The sequence below is a fragment of the Physeter macrocephalus genome, chromosome 16 (assembly GCF_002837175.3).
Source record: "Physeter macrocephalus isolate SW-GA chromosome 16, ASM283717v5, whole genome shotgun sequence".
Taxonomy (NCBI): Eukaryota; Metazoa; Chordata; class Mammalia; order Artiodactyla; family Physeteridae; genus Physeter; species Physeter macrocephalus.
Window position 1 is genome coordinate 96,651,422 of NC_041229.1, and position 16,919 is coordinate 96,668,340.

General features: G+C 39.4%; 1 protein-coding gene across 1 annotated transcript in view; it reads right to left on the reverse strand.

Moving 5' to 3' along the window:
- PHF21A (PHD finger protein 21A) overlaps window positions 1-16,919 on the reverse strand; it is a 208,541-nt gene that overhangs the window by 36,517 nt on the left and 155,105 nt on the right. The window contains exon 9 of the mRNA XM_055091391.1: window positions 14,906-15,199. Within this exon, the coding sequence (XP_054947366.1) occupies window positions 14,906-15,199 (294 nt within the window). The remainder of the gene's footprint in view (window positions 1-14,905; window positions 15,200-16,919) is intronic.

The following is a 16,919-nucleotide window of genomic DNA, read 5'->3' on the forward strand; positions in this document are numbered from 1 at the left end:
CTAGAGGGGTGGGAGGGAGGCTCAAGAGGGAGGGGATATGGGGACATGTGTATGCATATGGCTGACTCACTTTGTTGTACAACAGAAACTAACGCAGTATTGTGAAGCAATTATACTCCAATAAAGATCTATTAAAAAAAACACAATGCAGATGCAAATGGTCTTTTTGTATGGCAACAAGTAATTAAATAAATGAGAGTGAAACTGTCTGATTATTGATGAGTAGGAGCCAAATGAAAGACTGGTTCTACAAACAGGATATCAAAAGTTCTCAGAAATCATTATGTTGTGAAATATTTTACTAGATCTGAAAAACTAACATAATCACAAAGATTTTTCACTTTATTTCTTGGCCATGTCCATATTTTCCTTCTGCTTCTCATATTATTACTCTAGGAAAGTGTTAACTTATCTGTCTTATCAATACTGTGGCAACCACTGTTCTGGGGCATAAATGCTACCTTGTATTTTTTTTCTCATCAGGGTCCTATCATATTTCCACCTCTAGACTATATAAGCTACTTGAGAGCAGGATTGTTCTACACACTTTTGCACCCCTTTGTGCCCAGCACAGGGCCTCACCGTAGAGCAGGTATGCTGTAAAGAGACGTTGATCTTCTGAGTGGGGAGTATGACCTACCAGAAGAATCACTTGCTTTCCTCTCTCTCCCACACACGCCTTTTTTTATTAACCAAAAAGGACACATTTCCCCCAAAAAACAAACCACCAAACACACCTACAAAGGAACACAATGGGAAAGTAGTTTATAGTGACATTTTTAAGGTCCTGGGTATCCAGGAAGCTTATTTCATAGCTCCGTGAATTGGAAGAACAGGAGTCTGAAGGGGGAGGGAGAAGAGAAGGTCAACTATAAGGGTTTGCTGCTCCATTCCAAGGCTGTGTGATGTCCCTGGGGGTCTCTTACGTCCATCTCTAGGGCTGAATAAGCAGGTAGTGGTAATGCCTCCAGGGAAGATCAAACCAATTCCTCTTCACTAAGGAATTATCCAGGGTTCAAATTTTCTCTCACGCAAGAAGAGTACAATTATCTCAAGGTTGGATAAAGAATACCAAAAGCATCCAAGAAAATAAAGATAAAGCAATCACTGCTGGCGCATTGGTTAAGAATCCGCCTGCCAAGGCAGGGGACACAGGTTTGAGCCCTGGTCCGGGAAGATCCCACATGCCGTGGAGCAACTAAGCCTGTGCGCCACAACTACTGAACCTGTGCTCTAGAGCCCGTGAGGCACAACTATGGAGTCCGTGTGCCACAACTTCTGAAGCCCGCGTTCCTAAAGCCCGTGCTCCACCACAAGAGAAGCCACCGCAATGAGAAGCCCGTGCACCACAACGAAGAGTAGCCCCTGCTCGCCACAACTAGAGAAAGCCTGCATGCAGCAACGAAGACCCAACACAGCCAAAAATAAAATAAATTAAAAAAAACAAAAAAAAACAAAAAATGTATTAAAAATAAAGCAGAACTCCTTAAAAAAAAAAAAGATAAAGCAATCGAAACAATGGGGAGGTGTCATTCTCTCATGGACCTTCCGCTCCAGGGGAAGCCAGCTGCCATGCTGTGAACAGCACTATGGAGGGGCCCACGATGTGAGGAACTGAACCTCCTGCCAACAGCCAGGGAGAAGTGAGGACTGCTGACAACCATGTGACTGAGTTTGGAAGTGAATTATCCAGCCCCAGTTGAGCCCTGAGATGACTGCAGTCCTGATCAACTAGTTTGAATGCAAATTTGTGAGGGACCTTGAGCCAGGACCACTGAGCTAAGATGCAACCTGATTCCTGACCTCAAAAACTGTGTGGGATAATAAATTTTTGTTGTTTTAAGCTGCTTAAAACAAACAAAAAACATTAGGGTTTGACATCACAGAAATGGCAGGACAGGGAGATTTAGAATCAGTCTTTTCACTAAAGCAAACATTAAGCTGGCAGAAACTGACAGAATCAACTTTTTAAAACTCTGGAATCTAATAAAAAACTAAGAATAACCAGGGGGGGCACTTACTGAAGAAAGAGGTTGCTAAATTTTATTAAGAAAGCATTTTTCCTTACCTACCAACAAATCCATCCCTTAGTTCAACAGAGGCTGTGGAGATGGTAATCTGTGTTCCTGGTGTGGTTTGCTGAACCTTGTTTTCAACTTGTGGCTGTGTATTCTGACCTGTCCGGTAACCCCCTAAGGACTGGTGCAGGCTGACCCTTGTTTGCCCACCCAAGGCTGGAGTGGCTTTCCAGGTGCCATCTGATGAAAGCATCTAAAGACATATGTTACCTGTAGTTACCTGGTGCAAAGGATGGTAGGTGGAGTATGCAGCAGACAGACCCAAAGGTCTAGAAGAAGGAGGCTGAGGAGGAAGATCCTTGGAGGAGTAAGGGCTTTAAGGGGCTATCACATGTACTGGGGAACCCCAAGTGCACTGAGCATTCCCAGGGCTAGATGCATACTCAGAAAATAACTGAGAGAACCCTAAGCTTTACCTCTGGCTGATCTTTGAGTTCTGTCCAAGAAAGAGGTGAAGTCTAAGACACAGTTACAGGTGGCCTGGCTTACCATTGAAGGAATGCCCCCTGCTCAAAGCCAATCTGCAAAGACCAAGAAAGGGTTTTCTGTTTTTGTTTTAGTTTCCTTATTATTACCTTTTTCTTCTTTTTGGCTCCAGTTGTTTAAGTAGATCTAATAGAACAGAAATTTCAATAACAACACATGACAAGAAACAGTATTTGCAAAAATAGTTTGGAAAAGGCACTAAACAAACAACTGCAGCTCTCAACAATCAACAGCAGTAAACCCTGGGGTAGGAGGAGAAGTGGGGCAGCAGTCAACTGCCTTAAATATGCTCAAAGAGCTAAAGGAAACCAGGGACAAAGAACTAAAAAAAATCCAGAAGAACAATGTCTCACCAAAAAGAAAATGTTAATAAAGACATAGAAATTATTTAAAAGAACCAAATAGAAATCTGGAGCTGAAAAATATAATAGCTGAAATGATAAATTCACTAAAGGGGTTCAGGCAAAAGAAAGAATCAGTGAACCTGAAGATAGGATAACTGAAATTTCCAGTCTAAGGAGCAGACAGAAAAAAAGAATGTAGAAAAAGTACAGAGCCTAAGAAACCTGTGAGACATTGTCAAGCATACCAACATATGCATGATAGACTCCCAGGGGGAAAGGAGAGACAGAAAGAAGCAGAAATATTTGAAGAAATAACAGCTGTAAACGTCCCAAATTTGATGAAATATATGAATCTACAGGCATACCTCATTTTATTTATTTATTGCACTTCACTTTATTGCACTTTGCAGATACTGCATTTTTTACAAATTGAAGGTATGTGGCAACCCTGTCTCTGTGTCAAGTTTTGGTAATTCTCACAATATTTCAAACGTTTGCATTATTATCATACTTGTTATGGTGATCGGTGATCAGTGATCTCACTGCAAAAAGATTATAATGTAATAAAGGCTCAGATGATGGTGAGCATTTTTTAGCAATAAAGTATTTTTAAATTAAGGTATATACATTGTTTTTTTGACATAATGCTATTGCACACTCAGTAGACTACAGAATAGTGTAAACGTAACTTTTATATGCACTGAGAAACCAGAAAATTCATGTGACTACCTTTATCTGCTTTATTGTGGTGGTGTGGAACTGAATCCACACTATCTCCAGGGTATGCCTGTAAACATCCAAGAAGCTCAGTGACCTCCAAGTAGAATAAACTCAAAGAGACTCATACTGAAACACATTATAATCACACTGTCAAAAGCCAAAGAGAGAATCTTGAAAGCAGCAAAAGCAAAATGATGCATCACATGTAAGGGTCCTCAATAAGATTAACAGTCAACTTCTCATCAGAACCAGAGGCCAGAAGGCAGTGGGATGACACATTTAAAGTGCTGAGGGGGCTTCCCTGATGGTCCAGTGGTTAAGACTCCACACTTTCACTGCAGGGGGCACAGGTTCCATCCCTGGTCAGGGAACTAAGATCCTGCATGCCATGTGGCACAGCCAAAATAAATAAATATACAATTAAAGTTCTGACAGAAAAAAGACTATTAACCAAGAACTCCATTTCCTGCAAAAAGCAAAGGGAGTTCACTGCAAGTAGACCTGTCCTAAAAGAACTCCCTTTAGAGTTCTTCAGGTTAAATAAAAAGACCCTAGACAATAACTTGAAGCCAAACAAGAAAAAAAAAACTCCAATAAAGGTAACTACATAGGTTAATATAAAATCCAGTATTACTGTATCTTTGATTTGTAACTTTTCTTTTTGCTTCCTATATGATTTAAAAGAGAAATGCATGAAAAAATTATAAATATGTATTAGTGGTCACACAATATATAAAGATGTAATGTGAGACCGTAACAACATTAAAGGGGGTAGGCCAGAGCTGTATAGGAGCAGAGATTTTTGTATACTACTGAAGTTAAGCTGGGATCAAATCAAATTACATTGTTAAAAATTTATGAATGTTACCTATAGTCCCCATGGTAACCATTAAGAAAATAACTAAAATATACAGAAAAGGAAATGAGGAGAGCATCAAAAAAGTACATACACTAGTGTAAAAAACAAAACAAAACACACACACACAAAAGATGGCAGTATTGGAGGAACTGGGGTCCAAAAAAGACATAAGACATGTAGAAAACAAAGAGCAAAATGGCATAAATCCTTGCCTAACAGTAATCACTTTAAATGTAACTGGATTAAACTCACCAATTAAACAACAGAGAGTGGCAGAATGGATTAAGGAAACAAGATCCGGGACTTCCCTGGTGGCGCATTGGTTAAGAATCTGCCTGCCGATGCAGGAGACACGGGTTCGAGCCTTGGCCCAGGAAGATCCCACAAGCCGCGGAGCAACTAAGCCTGTGCGCCACAACTACTGAGCCTGCACTCTAGAGCCTGCGAGCCACAACTACTGAAGCCCGCATGCCTAGAGCCCATGCTCCGCAACAAGAGAAGCCACCGCAATGAGAAGCCTGCGCACCACATTGAAGAGTAGCTCCCCCTCGCCACAAGAGAAAAGCCCACACACAGCAACGAAGATCCAACACAGCGAAAAATAAATAAATAAATGTTTTAAAAAAAAAATCCCACAAGATCCAACAATATGCTATCTACAAGAGATACATTTTAGAGCCAAAGACACAGAAAGGTATCCATCAAAGGATGGAAAAAGATACTGCACACAAATAGTAACCAAAAGAGTATAGAGATGGCTATGCTAATATCAGACAAAATTCACTGTAAGTCAAAAACCGTTACAGGAGACAAAAAAGGTCATTATATATTGATAAAAGAGTCAATTTATCAAAAAGATATGACAATTTCAAATATATATGCACCAAACAACAGAGTCTCAAAATATATGATGCATATACTGACAGAATTGAGGGGAGAAATAAACAGTTCTATAATAATAATTAAAGACTTTAATACCTCACTTTAAATAATGGAAACGACACGTAGAAAGAAGATCAATAAGGAAACAGAGGACTTAAACAACACTATAAACCAATTAGACCTAAGAGACATAAAGAACAGCCTACTCAACAACAACAGAATACACGTTCTTCTCAAGTACACATGAAACATTCTTCAGGATAGACCATATTTTAGGCCACAAAACAAATCCTAATAAATTTTAAAAGACTGAAGTAATATGAAGTATTTTTTCTGATGACAACATAAAGAAGCTAGAAGTCAATATAAAGGAATACCAGAGAAATTTTAAGTATGTAGAAATTAAACAACATACTTTTATTTGGCTGCACCAGGTCTTAGTTGTGGCATGCAGGATCTTTGTTGTGGCATGCGGGATCCTTTTTCCTTTAGTTGCGGCATTTGGGAACTTTAGCTGCAGCATGTGGACCTTTAGTTGCAGCATGTGGGATCTAGTTCCCCAACCAAGGATCGAACCCGGGCCCCCTGCACTGGGAGCGTGGAGTCTTAGCCACTGGACCACCAAGGAAGTCCCTAAAAAACATACTTTTAAACAACCAGTGGAACAAAGAAAAAATCACTAGGGAAATTTTCTATCTCCCTGAAGAATGAAAATGAAAATAAACATACCAGAACTGATGAGATGCAGTGAAAGCACTGGTCAGAGGGAAATTTAAAGCTGTAATAGTCTGTACATAAAGAATAAGAAAGCATTCAAATCTAAATGCTTATAACCTAAATTTACAGCTTAAGGAACTAGAAAAGAAGAACTAAACACAGAGCTAGCAGAAGGCAGGAAATAATAAAAATAAGAGTGGAGATAAATGAACTGGAGAATAGAAAAACAACAGAATTAATGAAACCAAAAGTTGATTCTTTGAAAAGATCAACAAAATTGACAAACCTTTAATTAGACAGAATAAGGAAAAAAGAGCGAAGACACAAATAAAGAAAATTAGAAATAAAAGTGGGGACATTACTACCAATCTTATAGAAATAAAAAGGATTATAAGAGAATACACTGAACAACTGTACACCAACAGGTTGCCAAGGGGGACAGGATTGGGGAAGGGATGGAGTGAGAGGCTGGGGTTAGCAGATGTAAGCTTTTATATATAGAATGGATAAACAACAGGTCCAACTGTATAGCACAGAGAACTATATTCAATATCCTATGATAAAACGTAATGGAAAAGAATATAAAAAGGAATGTATATATATGTATAACTGAAGCACTTTGCTGTACAGCAGTAATTAACACAATACTGTAAGTCAACTATACTTCAGTTAAAAAAATATCAGATAACATAGATGAAATGGATAAATTCTTATAAACATACAAATTACCAAACTGACTCAAGAAGAAATAGAAAATGTCAACAGACCTGTAACAACTAAAGAGACTGAAACAGTAATCAAAATCCTCTCAAAAAAGAAAAGTCCAGGACCAGACAGCTTCTCTGGTGAATTCTACCAAACAGTTAAAGAATTAACACCAATCCTTCTCAAACTTTTCCAAAAAATAGAAGAGCAGAAAACACTTTCTAACTCATTCTATGAGGCCAGCATTATCCTGATACCTAAGCCAGACAGGTCCTACTGTATAGCACAGAGAACTATATTCAATATCCTATGATAAAACGTAATGGAAAAGAATATAAAAAGGAATGTATATATATGTATAACTGAAGCACTTTGCTGTACAGCAGTAATTAACACAATACTGTAAGTCAACTATACTTCAGTTAAAAAAATATCAGATAACATAGATGAAATGGATAAATTCTTATAAACATACAAATTACCAAACTGACTCAAGAAGAAATAGAAAATGTCAACAGACCTGTAACAACTAAAGAGACTGAAACAGTAATCAAAATCCTCTCAAAAAAGAAAAGTCCAGGACCAGACAGCTTCTCTGGTGAATTCTACCAAACAGTTAAAGAATTAACACCAATCCTTCTCAAACTTTTCCAAAAAATAGAAGAGCAGAAAACACTTTCTAACTCATTCTATGAGGCCAGCATTATCCTGATACCTAAGCCAGACAAAGACACCACAATAATAGAAAATTACAGACCAATATCTATCATGAATATAGATGCAAAAATCCTCAATAAAATGCTAGCAAACTGAATCCAACAGCATATTAAAAGGATGATACACAATGACAATGTGGAACTTATCCTAGGAATGGAAGACATTTTTTAAAAAGTCAATGTAATATACCACGTTAATAAATGAAGGCAAAGAAAAACGATATGATCTTCTCAGTTAATGCAGAAAAAGCATTTGTGAAAATCCAACACCCATTCATGATACAACACTCAGAAAACTACGAACAGAAGGGAACTTCCTCAACTTTATAAAGGGCATTTATGTGAAACTACAGCTAGCATCATACTCAATGGTGAAATACTGAAAGCTTTCCCTCTGAGATCAGGAACAAGAGACGTATGCCCACTTTCATCACTGCTATTCAACATTGTAGTGGAAATTCTAGCCAGGGCAATTAGGCAAGAAAAAGAAATATAAGGCATCCAAATTGGAAAGGAACACATAAAACTATCTTTTTGCAGAGGACATGATCTTATATATACATAAAATCCTAAAGAATCCACAAAACAACTACTATAGCTAATAAATGAATTCAGGAAAATTTGAGGTACAAGATCAACACAAAAACCAGCTGCATTTCTAATACATGGTAATTCATAATAGCAATGAACAATCCTAATAGGAAATTAAGAAAACAACTCAATTTACAATATCATCCAAAAGAATAAAATACCTAGGAATAGGGACTTCCCTGGTGGTGCAGTGGTTAAGAATCCACCTGCCAATGCAGGAGACATGGGTTCAAGCCCTGGTCCAGGAAGATCCCACATGCCACAGAGCAACTAAGCCCGTGTGCCACAACTACTGAGCCTGTGATCTAGAGCCTGTGAACCACAACTACTAAGCCCGTGTGCCACAACTACTGAAGCCCACGTGCCTAGAGCCTGTGCTCTGCAACGAGAGAAGCCACTGCAATGAGAAGCCCGCGCACCGCCATGAAGAGTAGCCCCCACTCGCCACAACTAGAGAAAGCCTGCACGCAGCAACGAAGACTCAACGCAGCCAAAAATAAACAAATAAAAAAAATAAATTTATTTGAAAAAACAAAAAGAAAACCTAGGAGTAAATTTAACCAAGGAGGTGAAAGACTGGTACACTGAAAAGTATAAAACACTGCTGAAGAAATAAAGAAAACCTAAATAAATGGAAAGACATCATGTTCAAGGACTGGAAGACAGAATATTGTTCAGATGGCAATACTATGCAAAGCCATCTAGAGAGTCAATACAATTCCTATCAAAATTCCAACAGCCCCCTACCCCACCCTTTTTTCGCAGAAAGACTGGAAAAGACAATTCTCAAGTTCACGTAGAGCTGCAAGGGTCCCTGAACAGCCAAAACAATATTGAAAAAGAAAAAAAGTTGGAGGATTCATACAGTCAAAACTTACTACAAAACTATAGCAATTAAGACAGTGTGGTTGGTACTGGCATAAGGACAGACATATAGACCAACAGACTAGGATTGAGAGTCCAGAAATAAACCCATACGTCCACGGCCAATAGATTTTCAATAATGATGCAATGATCATTCAAATGGGGACAGAATAGTTTCTTCAACAAATAGTGCTGGGAGAACTGGATATATCCACCTGAAAAAGAATAAAATTGGACCCTTGTTTCACCCTATATACAGTAATTAAGTCAAAATGGATTACTGACCTAAATATAAGAGCTAAAACCATACAACTCTTAGAAGAAAAATTAGGGATACATCTTCATGACCTTAGATGTGACAATGGATTCTTAGCTATGACACCAAAAGCACAAGCAACAAAAGAAAAAATTTTAAAACTTTTGTGCATCAAAGGACATTAGAAAGTGAAAAGACAACCTATATATTGAGAGAAAATGTTTTCAAGTTACATATCTGATAAGGATTCAGTATCCAGATTATATAAAGAACTCTTACAACTCAACAACAAAAACATGAACAACTCAGTTTAAAAACTGGCAAAGAACTCAGAGATTTCTCCAAAGAAAATTTACATATGGCCAACGAGCACGTGAAAAGATGCTCAACAACGTTAATTATTAGGGAAATGCAAATCAAAATCACAATGTGATATCATTTCACACCCACTAGGATGGCTAAAATTTTTTTAAAAAGGAAAATAGGGCTTCCCTGGTGGCGCAGTGGTTGCGCGTCCGCCTGCCGATGCAGGGGACACGGGTTCGTGCCCCGGTCCGGGAAGATCCCACATGCCGCGGAGCGGCTGGGCCCGTGAGCCATGGCGGCTGAGCCTGCGCGTCCGGAGCCTGTGCTCCGCAACGGGAGAGGCCACAACAGTGAGAGGCCCGCGTACCTCAAAAAAAAAAAAAAAAAAAAAAAAGGAAAATAGTAAGTGTTGGTAAGGAGGTGGAGAAAATGGAACACTCATACCTTGCTGGTGGGAATGTAAACTGATTCAGTTGCTGTGGAAAACAGTTTGGCAGTTCCTCAAAAAGTTAAACATAGAATTACCATATGATCCAGCAATTCCACTTGTAGATATATACCCCAAAGAATGGGAAATAAGTGCTCAAACAAATACTAGTGCATTAATATTCACAGCAACATTATTCCCAATAGCCAAAAAGTGAAAATAATCCTAATCTATCAATGGATGAATGGATAAACAAATTGTGGTATATACATACAAATGGAATACTATTTGACTATTAAAAAGGAATGGAGGGGGCTTCCCTGGTGGCGCAGTGGTTGCGCGTCCGCCTGCCGATGCAGGGGAACCGGGTTCGCGCCCCGGTCTGGGAGGATCCCACATGCCGCGGAGCGGCTGGGCCTGTGAGCCATGGCCGCTGAGCCTGCGCGTCCGGAGCCTGTGCTCCGCAACGGGAGAGGCCACAACAGAGGGAGGCCCGCATACCACAAAAAAAAAAAAAAAAATTAATTAATTAATTAAAAAGGAATGGAGTACTAATACATGTTACAATATGGATAAATCTTAAAACATTATGCTAAGTAAAGAAACCAGATACAAAAGGTCACAAACTGTATGAGTCCATCTATATGAAATACCCAGAAAAGGTAAATTTATAGAGACAGAAAGCAGATTGGTGATTGCTAGAGGAAGGGGAGGAGCAAATGAGTAGTAACTACTTAAAGAGTACTGAGTTTCATTCTGGGGTAATAAAAATGTTTTGGAACTAGACAGAGCTGGTAGTTGCACAACATCATGAAAGTACTAAATGCCACTGAGTTGTTCACTTTAACATGGTGAATTTGATGTGATGAGAATTTCACCTTAATTAAAAAAACAATTAGGTTGGGAAACAAACAAACAAAAAAAGATTAAGCTAAAAGTACGGTCTCTATCAGAGATTATAAACCACTATCCAGAGGTGAAGATGTCTGGCAGGTGTTATTTTTTGCCTACATGGTGTTTAAACAGTTACTGATATATATATATATTTTTTTAACTTTTTATTTATTTTATTTTTATTTGTTTTTAATCTCAAAAGTATATCTTGAAATCTCTCAAAATATCTGGACTTCTGGCTTTTCTTGAAAAAGCTTTCATATAATAAAAACTGGCTATTGTCAAAAAGTTGCTGCCTCCTTGAGATGGAGTATATTACTTTGCACTTTACCACAGTCTCTTCTACTTTCTATTATCTTCTTGACACCAAGGCCAAATTGTCGATTTTGTCATACTTGTCTTACTATTTCAAAGAAATTAAGAGTGGGATATCTCTTGTACTCATGTTCCCACTGAAAGTGAAAAAAAAATCTACTTGTTTACTCCCAGTCTGTTTTACTCGTTTATTGATATATTTCCTACTTTGCACCTGCACGAATTTGCAAATCCTGTTCTTTTTTGGTTTTACAAAGATAAAAACCAAAAACTCTGGATAGAACTAAATTAGCCATTTATATCCCTGAATTACAAATTCATCTTTTAAGGCTGGGCTGCATGAATAATGAAAGTTAGGCGCTTGAAAATTTGTCCAATGTACAAATAGTTTCATCAATCAAGGTTAAAAAAATCTGGATTGAGGGCAAAGAGTTACCACCTCAAGTTTCCTTAAAGGGAAGACTGGGATTTGAGGCTAATACATTGGATAATACTCGCACCTTGGAAGTACTCTTTTTTTTAGAGGACACTGTGTAGGTTCCTATACAAAGTGTAGATGGAAGTAGGGGAATGGGTGGCAATTTGACAAATTTTCCCATAGGACCTAGGATTTCTTTCAGTAGCCTAGCCTTAGAGACATACATAGATGTCTTTGTTGCAGGGAATGGGGTGGGGTGATGTGGATAAGAATGAACACAATCCCTGAGAACTAAATACATCAGACACAGCCTAACCGACTTTAAGCTCTTTACGTCATTCCGCCATCCACAGGTGTTTAGCCCCATTTCACAGAGTGCTGGAGAGGACAAAGACATAACAGGAGGCAGCGTGGGGGCCATGATATAAGTCTGTCTGGCTTTATCTGCCTTTCTGCCTAAGTATGTTTCTAGCCTCAAAGCTCTTTAAACTCTACCACTCAGTTTCTCACAGCCACAATGTAATGTGGCTTCTGATAAGGGATAAGACAGGTTCTCTTATCTAGGGTGGATAAGGAAGTTGGGGATGCCTGATGGGGGGAAGGAGAAGTGAGACCACTGTTGTTACAGTTGACGCTGCCTCTCCCTTTCCTATGCCTACGTGAAACTACACGACCTGCCATGCTTCCTCCCCTGGAGGCAGAGCCACAGTGCCTGCCCCAGACCAAGCTCTGTGAGGGTACAGGCTTTGACCTCCCAACCCTTGTGTTAGCACACGCCGCATGGCAGCTGGCACAGAATCAACATTTTTTATTAAGTGACTGTTATCACCCTAAACAAAAGAGTAGCAAGCAGAAAGGAACCCATCTAGCCTGGCCACAGAGAGAATGTTGGACACAGGTTTTGATAACTCTATGAGCAGACTGTAAGTGGTACTTCCATGGCTACATAATGCTCATCTATGGGATCTCTTAACAGCTATAAATGAGATACTGGAAATGAAACATGGAAAAAAAAAAGAAGGATAGTAGAAAGATCTGAAGTAAGAGAATTCTGAGAATGGAGTTTAAAGAGAATCCTTGCTGACTGAGCTTGATAACCTGTAAGACTGCTGTGCCAGGTGGCCTGCTAAACTAAAACAGCAATGACTACATTCCTCTATTAGATCAACAAGAAGAAAGACCATGGAATTCACTGCTAGAAAATAATTTTTTTTTAATTTTTAAGAATTCATGGGTACCTTTTTATGATATTTTTATAATTAAAATGAAAAGCTCTACCAGTATGTAAGGCTGGGATATGAAAAGATATTGAAGATCTAATAAGAAATAAAAGCAAGTTACAAAGTAATATATAGCTTGATTTTGCTTTTTCCTTTATAAAGAAAATATGTGGAGGAATATAATCTAAACTGCTAATAGCAACTTTGGAGGGTAAAATTATGGGAGAAATTTACTCTCTTCAATGATTATGAGGGGATACATTTCTACAATATATATTTCTGTAACGTTTGAGCTTTCCTTTACAGTGAACAGGTATCATCTTTGTAATCAGAAAAAATAAGAAATGTAAAAATGAAATGAAACTGAAGATTCTTGTCTCCTAAAAATATCTTTATCAAAAAAGAGGTCAAAGAGAAATAATATTTAATAATTTAAAATAATGTTTCGAGGGACTTCCCTGGTGGCACAGTGGTTAAGAATCTGCCTGCCAACGCATGGGACATGGGTTCGAGCCCTGGTCTGCGAAGGTCCCACATGCCGCGGAGCAACTAAGCCCGTGCACCACAACTACTGAGCCTGCGCTCTAGAGCCCGCAAGCCACAGCTACTGAGCCCGTGTGCCACAACGACTGAAGCCCGCGCACCTAGAGCCCGCGCTCCACAACAAGAGAAGCCACCACAATGAGAAGCCTGCACACCACAGCGAAGAGTAGCTTCTGCTCGCCACAACTACAGAAAGCCCACGAGCTGCAACAAAGACCCAACGCAACCAAAACTAACTAAATAAATTTAAATAAATAAATAAATAAATAAAATAATGTTTTGAAACCACATTCTTTACAACTCTAATGCTCCTCAGAGGTCCTCTGAGAGCCAGCACGGGACATGATGGCAGCTGGTCTACAAACATGCCCCCACCCAAACTCCTAAGCTTGGGCATCTTACTTTCATTATTTTAATATTGAAGTTCTGCTGATAATAAATTTGAAAACTCCTGATCTAAAATACATGTAAGTAATTTATCTCTAAGTGTTCCTCAAAGCATTTGAGGGGGGGTTGAGTAGCCTCCCCAGGAACAGAGCTGTGTTCTTGCTGGTATTTCTTGATACAAGATTTTGGTACCCAGGTTCTTAGTGCCAGATCGGCTGCATTTATGAGCTGCCTGGACAGAAAGCTGGTATTCCATGCATAAGGCTCCCCTGTTCAAGGCCGCCAAGGCAGCAAGAAGCCTTCTTATTCCCCACCATCTGGCCAGCCTCTCTGAATCATGGTCAGCTATCCAGAAGCAGAAGATTCAGGATCACCAGAGACTATTTTCAGATGAATGAGAACTCAAGCCTGAGCAATAAGAAATAGGGCAATGACTTTTTAAATCAACTTTCTTGAAAGAGCTTTTCTTTCCAAAATTCTTCTTTCTTGTCATTGGTCTTTCTTTAAATAGAATATGGTGACTGCCTATAAATCCTTTTTCTTGGTTTTAGAAATCTTTCTGTCATAGAACCCTTAAGTATTTCTGGAGGTTACCTGTATTTCTATAGACTTGTGTTTTTAGGAGAAAATCTGATTTTAGAAATATAAATGAAAGGCTTCAATATCTGAGCTAAAATGTCTGTATCCTCTAGAGTTAAAAGAACGAATTTTAGAAATCTTAATTTTTTCATTGGCTCTTCATTGTCTGTAATAACCAGGGAAAATCTTTGAAATGAAATCCTTTTCCTTGTTTTGTTTATTCTTCCTAACTTTCATAGTGACATCCTCATCTGGATTCTTACTGGGCCAAAATGAATATAGCATTTTCTGTTTACTACCTTATCTGTGCTTCCTGACTGAGGGCAGCAGAACCCATCTGTGAATTTCTGCTTCAGAACCAGCAGGGGGAGCTCATTCACACAGGAATCAAAATTCATCTATAAGGGGATGGTGGGTAAAGCAACCCAACTTTCTTCAGTAAGAACAGCCCTTTTGCATTGTGGATAAATTATCACATGATAAGTAACAGACAATGGTGCTAACATAAAGAGCCGCTGAGAAGATAAAGACCCCTTACAGACTGACCAGCCTCAATGGCAAAGCTACTGCCCAAAGCAGGTGCATACTCTGCCTGTACCTGTTTTTCAAGGCTTGGCTTGCTAAGCTGTACAGTTTGAGGTCCAGCGAGTCTGGTGCCTGGAGTAGCTATCACAATGCTGGTGAGCTGGGCCATGGGGAACGTTTTGGCTATGGTTGCAGTCTGCCCATTGACGACACGGACGGGGTGGATGGAATTCTGGGAGGTAGGGAGGGTCGTGGGAGTGAACTTGGTCAGCATGACAGGCCTCTGGATAAGTTGAGGAGCTGCAAGCATGGGAGGAGGTGCTGGGGCAATAGGAATGTTATTCTGGGCCACAGGCTTAGGTCGAACCTATGGAGAAAGAAAGAACAATTATTGTATTACTTAAACTTCTCAAGTCCTATAAATCTTAGACATTGCCAGATCCTCTATACTATATATGTGAGTGAAATGGTATTCAGTACAAATATTAATATCCATTTTAGTATTATCAATTCTATAGATCTCAGCATATATAATATTACAAAGATGCATCAGCTCCTAAGAGGATCCAAACGTTACCCTAGAACGTAGTTTTTCTGATTCCAAACCGTAGCTCCCTCTCCTATACCATGCCGCCTCTTCAGGCTGAGGTCAAATGCCTAATCCAGAGACTGGTCCCACCCAGAACTTGTGCCCAGTGTGGTAATAATGCTGCCAATGTCCTTAATTCACGTTCTAAATTTCTTCATATCCACAGTTCAGTTCACTCCCATCTCTGGCCCTCTAACTCCCTGTTCTTGGCCGCTCCTTCTCTAAGTCTCCTTTGTGGCTTCCTCTACCTCTGCCCAATCCAAAATATAAATATTTCTCAGGGTTTTGTCCTGGTACCCCTTTTCTTCCCAATGTCCTCACTCCTCCTGGGAACTCTCACTGCATCCTACAGCTTCAATTACTATCTATATACTAAAGACTTCCACACTTGTATCTCAGGACCAGACAGCTCCTTAACTTCAGAGTCATTTATTCAACTCCCTGTTATACATCTCTACTTGGAAATTTCACAAGAAGTTCAAAATCAGCATGTCCAAAACTCACCAACTTCTTCTTCCAATCTTTTCTTCTTCCTATAATCATTACCTCAGTAAATGCCCCTTTCTTACTAAAAAAACTTCAGCATCATTCCTAATGCTTCCTACTCTACCTCTACTTCCTAAATCCTTCTCAGATGTGTCTACTTTCTATCCTCACTACCACTACTCTAGCTGTCTTTGTTTTACTGAAACAGTGGCAGAAAACTGTGATTAAAAACATGGGATCAGCCTTGCCTGGGTTCAAATTCTGGTTCTACCACTTACTAGCTAGCTGTGTAACCTAAGATAACACACCTAATCTCTCTAAGAGTATTTTTCAAACTTTCTAAACTGTGACCTGTGGGCAAAATCCTTTCTCCTTATGCATAAGAATTTCACCTTCAGTTAACTCTCTAGCTGTATACCCCTGGAAACCTGATAAGGGAAGAATGTCAACTATGTTAGCAGGCAACACTGCTTATGGTACAAATGCTGCTAAATCAAATCTAACATTTCCATTACTTGCAAAAAGCAGAGATGGAAATACGTTATTAAAAATAAACGTTTTTAAGTTGTTTAAAAAAAAAAAAAAAAAGACAGTGAGACACCCTGCTTTGGGCTTCCTGAAATGGAGTGACTCTTGTAACTGTGCCTGTCCACCGCAGGGACCTTGAAAGCCATGCCTATGGAATTGTTATAAGATATATTAGGCTCCTGTAAGGCGTAAGGTTTCTGTGCTAGGGTGGCTCTCCCGCTGACCTGATAAAGATCTCATTTCCCTGTACCTGAGCAGTCCCTGGACAGCCGTAGAGACTATTATATGGACTGCTATATAGGGACTCCTACTGAAGAAGCTGTCTTGTTGGCAAGCTCTGGTTTCTGTCCTATATCATTCCAAGTAGACTGGTGCCAAGTGTGGCCTTTGATAGTCTTGTGAGTCTGAATACTTAGCTGCATCTAAGACAACCCTATAGGGCTTCCCTGGTGGCGCAGTGGTTGAGAGTCCGCCTGCAGATGCA